Source organism: Phoca vitulina, unplaced genomic scaffold (genome assembly GCF_004348235.1).
Source record: "Phoca vitulina isolate PV1807 unplaced genomic scaffold, GSC_HSeal_1.0 scaffold2, whole genome shotgun sequence".
Classification (NCBI taxonomy): domain Eukaryota; kingdom Metazoa; phylum Chordata; class Mammalia; order Carnivora; family Phocidae; genus Phoca; species Phoca vitulina.
In genome coordinates this window covers 50,607,386-50,615,097 of record NW_022589705.1, presented here as the reverse complement: position 1 = coordinate 50,615,097, position 7,712 = coordinate 50,607,386, and the positions used below count along the sequence as shown (strand labels likewise).

Sequence of the window (7,712 nt, the reverse complement as noted above, 5' to 3'; positions counted from 1 at the left end):
TACAGTGGTAAATAGGTGGGTTCCCTGACATCCTGGAGGACTGCTCAGATTCTGAAGAGATAGCATCAAGCCTGCAGGGGCCAGATGAGCATCTTGGCTGAGAATGAATCCAGCTAAAATGAGATGAGACTAGCTGCCTCCATTGTGTGAGTTTGAATGTGCTATAATGACAAGCATGATGAGTGTTCTGATCCTCTTACAGTTACTGACAGCCCCAGTCTAATGGGTAAATTACATATCAAATATAGGAGTACACACACACAATAGAAGACTAACATGTCAAAAAGGGATATAATCTGAAAGACCTATTAATCCATTTATTTATTTGACCAACACGTTTTGAGTACCAACATGAGTCAGACCCCATGGCTGGTGCCAAGCATCTCACACCTACCAGTCCCTGCTCTGTGGGGGCTCACAGACCAGGGTGGGTGATGGTCTCATGTGTAAAATATTATAATTCTGTGGCGAACACTAACTGAGAAAGTTGTCAGGTGTTCCAGAAGAAGAGAAGAGGAAACAGCTGGTTCAGGCTTGGGAAGGTGCACAAGGGTGTGTAGATCAGAGACGTTTCCTCAAGGCAGCAATGTGCTAGCTAGGTCTTGAAGAATGAGTGGGCCTCACTGGAAGAATGCAAGAGAGAGGAAGATGGGGGAAAGGAAGATGAAAAAAAGTGGCACGTGCTCACTAAGCAAAGACTATTGGTTAATTGGAATCATTCATTCATTCATCCATTCATTCAAAATACATTGAAGCCTACCATGCTGTTATGGGCTGAGTGTTTGTGTCCTCCTAAAATTCATATGTTGAAGCCTTAACCTCTGTGTGGCTTTAGAGTATGGGAGTAATTAAGGTTAAATGAGATTATAAGGGTGGGCCCCTGATCTGATAGGATTAATATCCTTTTAAGAAGAGACACCAGAGTTCTTTCTCTCTCTCTCTCTCTCCATGCACAGGCATCAAGGAAAGGCCATGTGAGAAGACAACTCTCTGCAAACCAGGAAGAGAGCTCTCACCAGAAACTGACCATGTTAGCACCTTGATCTTAGACTTCTAGCTTCTAGAACCGTGAGAAAATTAATTTCTGTCATTTAAGTAATTCAGCCTATGATATTTTATTATTACAGCCCAAGTAAACTAATGTACATGCTCCCAGCACTGTACCAGGCAAGAAGAATCAAAGATAAATAAGACCACTCACTGCCCTCAAAAGCTCAGGGCTATGTAGGAGAGATTGACCAATAGACAAACAATGGCCAAAGTAAATATTCTAGTGGATTACATGATCACCTGCTTGAAATCAGCATGATTTATTTTCTTAAGTGAACAACAATTCTATCTGCTCTTCAACACATTTGCGTATAATTGAAGGATTCATAAATACATTAATAGTATTTACCAATACTTCAATTTCTTCTCATTCTAGGCAAATTCCCCACTCCCAAGAAGTTAACTGGGTCTATGTGATTTGCTTTAAAAAATGAATTGTGGTCTTTTCCCTTCCTTCCACCGCCCCCTTCCAGCCTAAGCTAGAGCCAGTGGGCCTCCGGCCTAGCAGAGCTTTCGCCATGGCGCTCAGCAATGCTGACGTGCAAAAGCAGATTAAGCATATGATGGCTTTTATTGAACAAGAAGCTAATGAGAAAGCAGAGGAAATAGATGCAAAGGCAGAGGAAGAGTTCAACATTGAGAAAGGTCGTCTTGTGCAAACCCAAAGACTGAAGATTATGGAATACTACAAGAAGAAAGAAAAGCAGATTGAGCAGCAGAAGAAAATTCAGATGTCTAATTTGATGAATCAAGCAAGGCTCAAAGTCCTCAGAGCAAGAGATGACCTTATTACAGACCTACTAAATGAAGCAAAACAGAGACTCAGCAAAGTGGTAAAAGATACAACCAGGTACCAGGTGCTGCTGGATGGACTGGTCCTTCAGGGTTTGTACCAATTGTTAGAGCCCCGAATGATTGTTCGTTGCAGGAAGCAGGATTTCCCTCTGGTAAAGGCTGCAGGGCAAAAAGCGATTCCTATGTACAAAATTGCCACCAAAAAAGATGTTGATGTCCAAATTGATCAGGAGGCCTACCTGCCTGAGGAAATAGCTGGTGGAGTTGAGATCTATAATGGGGATCGTAAAATAAAAGTTTCCAATACCCTAGAAAGCCGGCTGGATCTCATAGCCCAGCAGATGATGCCAGAAGTACGGGGAGCCTTATTTGGTGCAAATGCCAATAGGAAGTTTTTGGACTAAACCTTTGGGCAAGGTGGAGTTCATCCATTGCTCTCCTGTCAGGCGGAAGTTTCTGATATTTGAAGAAACAAGATATCTGTGTGGCTTCCTCTTCGCTCTTCTAATATTCTGTATTTATCAGTGGATCCTCTTTGTAGCTAATGCCCTTGGCCTAATTGTTAACATGAGAGAAAGTTTCACTTACTATGATCAGGAAACCTTCTTAGCTTATCTGAAAGTAGCACAACTTTCATTTGCGTCTGTAGCATGAAGGTGAGGGTATCAGATGGTGGTTACTGGAGCTTCCCTGAGTCTCTGCTCTTCCTCTCGTCTTCTGCTGTCAGTTCTCGAGTCTAGAGGGTGATGTGTATGGTGTTCTCTGACATTCAGTCTCTGCTCTTTAGGCTTCAGATGCATGGGGGGCATGCATTCCTGCCAGCACTAGTAGCTTCACTGTTCACCTGTTTGGGCCTAGAAGCGTTTCTCATCTGTAAATGTGATTTAGAATCTAAGCCATGAATCGGTCTTATTTATTAAAACAAAAGGTTTACATGGAAAAAAAAAAATGAATTGTGATCAAAAGTGACAGGTATCATTTACAGGCAGAACCTTTAAGACCAGTGAGTGACTGGCCAAGTTTCCTTCTCCTGCATAGAGAGCTACCATCAACATCCCAGGTGTGGGAGGCTCTCTCGGCCCACATCTCCATGTGAGACTAGCAGGAGCAGAAGACCTATGAAGAGCTGGCAGTGTGAGTAAGAAATAAACTTTTATTGTTTTAAGCCACTGACACTTGAGGTTTATTTGTTACTATAGTACAATCTAGCCTAGTATGACTAATATAAGAAAGAAGAGGTTACTCCCATTCTGACCTTGGTAGACATTCTGGAATATTGGTTTTGCCACTTGCAGGCCTAAGAGTGACATACTGTAAAGGGGTCAAGAGACTGGACTTCCAGTTTCTGCTTTGCCTGGGAGTCCCATTTATCCACCATCGGGTTATAAAATACATTAGTAGATTTCCTCACAAGCAATAAGAAGTTAGAATTTTACTTGCTCATCTACCCTTTCAGTGTTATATGCTTCATCTCCCATATAAGATCTATTAGCACAGAAGCTTGTGTGTGAAGCTGTGTACCTGAGAGATGCAAACTGCAAATGGATATGGCTTTCCAGTCTTTCAGAGGATTTTGCCCTTTCATGTCCTATTCATGGGCCCATGAGCAGAGGGCTCTGGAATTGAGTGTCTGGTTTTAAATCCTGCTCCATCACTTATTAGCTATGCAGTCTTGCACATGTTACTTTAATCTCTTTAAGCCTCGGTTTCCTCACCCGTAAAATATGAATACTAATAGTACTACCTCACGAGGGTGTTTTGTGCATTAAATAAGATAATGCACATAGAGGTAAAAAAATAATAATCATTATTACTGTTGGTGTTATCATTACTTTTCACCATCAGGATAGTCTTAAAACCAAATGTCAAAAGTCCTTATCACAAAGCCATGACTATTCTTAGAGAGTTTATTTAAGGGTCAACTGGGAGGCAAGGGTCTGGAATAAACGATCTTCCAGCTCATGCCCAAGGTTTGTGATCCTCTAGCAGCACAGAGTTTCTTTTTTTTATTTTTATTTTTTTAAATTTTATTATGTTATGTTAGTCACCATACAATACATCATTAGTTTTTGATGTGGTGATCCATGATCCATTGTTTTCGTATAACACCCAGTGCTCCATGCAGTATGTGCCCTTCTTAATACCCATCACCGGCTAACCAACCCCCCCTCCCCCCTCCCCTCTAAAACCCTGTTTGTTTCTCAGAGTCCATAGTCTCTCATGGTTTTCATCTCTCCCTCCAATTCCTCCCCCTCATTTTTCCCTTCCTTCTCCTAGTGTCCTCCATGCAATTCCTTACGTTCCACAAATAAGTGAAACCATATGATAATTGACTTTCTCTGCTTGACTCCTTTCACTTAGCATAATCTCCTCCAGTCCCATCCATGTTGATGTGAAAGTTGGGTATTCATCCTCTCTGATGGCTGAGTAATATTCCATTGTATATATGGACCACATCTTCTTTATCCATTCATCTGTTGAAGGGCATCTCGGCTCTTTCCACAGTTTGGCTATTGCGGACATTGCTGCTATGAACATTGGGGTGAATATGGCCCTTCTTTTCACTACATCAGCACAGAGTTTCTTAATGGAAATTAAAACATCTCCTCAGAAAGGTTCTACCCCAAAGGGAATCCTGGCCAAGAGAGGACCCAAGTTAAAGCTGGTGTGGATGCTGGCATGCTGCTTTCATGAGTTCTGGAAACTAGCTTTCTTGTAAGTCTTCTCTTTTGGATATTTAGCAACTCACTTTGGAGAAAGATTATCTCCTTTTTGAAAGTAACCTGAGCACCTGTCAAAACTGGACCTGTGTGAGGAACCGAGAGGCTAACCCTTGGCAGTCTGGCCAGGCTCTTGTTTCAGTAACTACACTGGCAGTAGCTGCTTTACTCAGCATGAACTTGGCTTCCAGTCCCAACCATCTTCTGAGTCTCTGATGATGTGACTGAAAGAGCGTCTGGATCTGCCCCAGACTGCCAAAGAAGTAGGAAAGGCGACTGACATAGAAGTCCTATGATGACCACTTGTAATTATGGAAATGAGTTTCTACTTGAGGAAAAGTGGCAACCAAGAAAAGAAAAAAAATTAAAGAGTACGAAAACTGCTCTAATTTCCTTCTGTCACTAATATGGAATATTCTTTAATCCTGGGCTTTTTTTAAAAAAAAGTATTTGATAAACTTCTAAATGATGTTTACCAAGTGCCGGGCCACATGCAGTGGACCAGTGATACAAAGATTCTTAAGGCCTTGCCTTTCTCTCCAAGGAGCTCTTAGTCATCTAATCATCCAACACTCCATTCTTTCAACACATTCACTGACATCCATGTTATGCCAGGCACTGCGTTGTAATGGGTATACAGTGGTGAACAAAACAGAAAGCTCCTGCTCTCGTGGAGCTTAGACTTTAGTGGCAAATTTTGAAAAGGTAAGCACAAAAAAGTATACAAATAATGAGCTGTTTTTATGTCAGCGAAGGAAGACAAAGGGGGACACCACCAAGGACATGTGGTGGGCATCAGGGAGCAACATATAAACAAATAACTGACAATGCACTAGGAAAGGTTCACATACGAAGGGCTTTCAGAGCACAAAGATCAGTGTGCTTGTCCGTTTTCCCTGCAGGCCAGACTCAGCATGGGGAGATGTGCATATAGGAACCCAGGTGCAGAGGAATGATAAAAACCAACACACATACATTTTGGAAGTATTTTCTCAGAATACAAACCATTAGGGATCTAAAAGCCTGACTTAGTGAAAATTTCATTTTATAGTGTTTCTGTAACTTATAGATACACAACAGTCGTTTTACAGATCATTTATTCTGCAAATACTAAACTATTTTATAGCATGATACTTATCATTGAAGCAAGCAATTAACACATCTCGCCTCCTCCTGCAAGCTCTCTCTGACTGCTCCACACCACCCACCTACACGCTCCTGTGAGTCTTCAGTGATTCTTCTCTAAGTTCCATAACCCCCTCTGTATGCCTTCACGATAGCGTTTTTCATTCTTTTATAATCACCGATTTGCTTTGTCTTTATTGTCTTTTAGACTACAAACATCTCGAAGGCAGAGACTGTCTTGATTTGTCTCTGTATGCCCAAGGCCTAACTGTATTAGTTTGGGTTTCCTCAGAAGCAGACGCTAAGGCAGGCATTCAGGTGCAAGTAATTTATTTGGGAGATGGTCCCAGAGAACACTAGGAGGGACCTGGGGAAGGGAAACAGCAGAGGAAAAGAAGCCAATTAGAAGTGTGTTATCAAGCAAGTTACCAGTCCCTCTGGAGAACTTGGGAGACACTGTAGGACATGTCCCAGTGTTGTCCCACTCTGGGGTAGAGGAGCTGGGGCATTTATCCACCACCTTCCCATCTGTTATTGGTCGAGCACTGCTCCCAGGGGCATGAGCTCTCCAGCATTTCTGACTTGCTCTCCTCACAGGTCAAGTGTGCTTCTATAACCTGAAAAAGCCCTCAGGCAGACTCACATGTGCTTGCTGTAAGGAACCTTCAGAACCTGGAGATGAGTGCCAAGGGATATGGGTGGGGCACAGCTTCTGTTGGACTAACTCAGAGCCTGGCACCCTGTGGCTGCTTGGTAGGCTTTGGTGACTCAATGTAACAAAACAGCCAAGCAGCACACATTGTAAAGGAACACAATTTAGTATGAGCTCCACGGGTAATCCTCATGTTATTGACTGTCAAGCAAGCAGTGAAGTTATTAGGTCTGGAGGCAGCTTGAGTACATTTGTGGGGGATGCTTGTTTCTGCAGCAGTCACGAACAGAATTGTTGGGAAGAGTAGTATTATTTCAATCCCTCCTTTTTCCTTTGCCTTGTTCACATGTAACCAAATCTCCTGTTAGTGGAGTGATTCCATCTGTGTTTTCTCACTTGCAGGTGTTGGGGGCTCAATTAACAGCACTTGCTAATATGTTATTTTCTGAAAGGATGTGAATTATAGCAGATGCTATTTATGAATGACATTTAGTAGCAATGCATCCAAATAGTTTGTTAGCCTACACACAGTCAGATGAGGCCTCTTGATTTGACCTTCCAGAGCAAGGACGGCCAGCCTCCTTAGCCCTCCCTCATATTTCTGGAGTCCCTCTAGTTGCCCTTGTTTAAAAGTGACAGTGATGATACTAGCCCAGGATTTCACCTGAATTGGAGCTTCCTGTGGCATAGTTCTCATGAACAGCTCCACCCACAGCTTAAACCAATAAAAAACTACTCGATACACCCTATAACTTCAAGAAATATGACTTCAGGAAAATAACACAATAACCAAAGAAGGATTCACTCATTCATTCATTCAACAAATATTTATTGAGTACCAACTCTGTTCTAGTCACTCTGCCAGGTATTCAAATACCACAGTGAACAAAATAAACCTGATTCCAGCCCTCACAGACTTTACATCATACCTGGAAGTACAGATGATGATAATGGAAAAAGACCCTAACTGACAAGGTAAGGGTCAGGGGAGACTTCCCGGAAATAACTGTACTAAGACCTGGGGTCTTGTAGCCAGGCAAAGAGTGTTCCAGGCGGGGATTGTGGGTGCCATGTTCTGGAAGTGAGAGATGGCACAACAGAGACAGAGTGGCTCACTGTGGCTGTGATAGGGACGGGAGGGATGGTGAGCAGGAGCCTGGAGAGGAAGACAAGGAGGTAGGTTGTAAAGGGCCCATTGGCATTGTTAAAGTGCTGCTCTCTCTGCTTGGAATAAATGGGTGGAGGGGAAGGGAGTAAATACCATGTTTTCTTGTTTACCACTCTTTTGACACCTCTCCTACGTGGCCTTACATTATATTTTTTTACAGTGTAAAGTGCATACATGCTTTCGCTCAATCACATTATGAATT

General features: G+C 42.5%; 1 protein-coding gene across 1 annotated transcript; it reads left to right on the top strand.

Annotated features, from left to right (window-relative positions):
- Positions 1 to 1,503: 1,503 nt before the first annotated feature.
- LOC116639885 (V-type proton ATPase subunit E 1-like) lies at positions 1,504 to 2,794 on the top strand. The gene has a single exon (XM_032416596.1). It carries the CDS (start codon positions 1,569 to 1,571, stop codon positions 2,247 to 2,249), a length of 681 nt encoding a protein of 226 aa, XP_032272487.1. The 5' UTR covers positions 1,504 to 1,568; the 3' UTR covers positions 2,250 to 2,794.
- The last annotated feature ends 4,918 nt before the right edge of the window (positions 2,795 to 7,712 follow it).

What these genes read in the sequence shown, in the direction of transcription:
- LOC116639885 (XM_032416596.1), top strand. Translation starts at nt 1,569, where the DNA reads ATGGCGCTCAGCAATGCTGACGTGCAAAAGCAGATTAAGCATATGATG.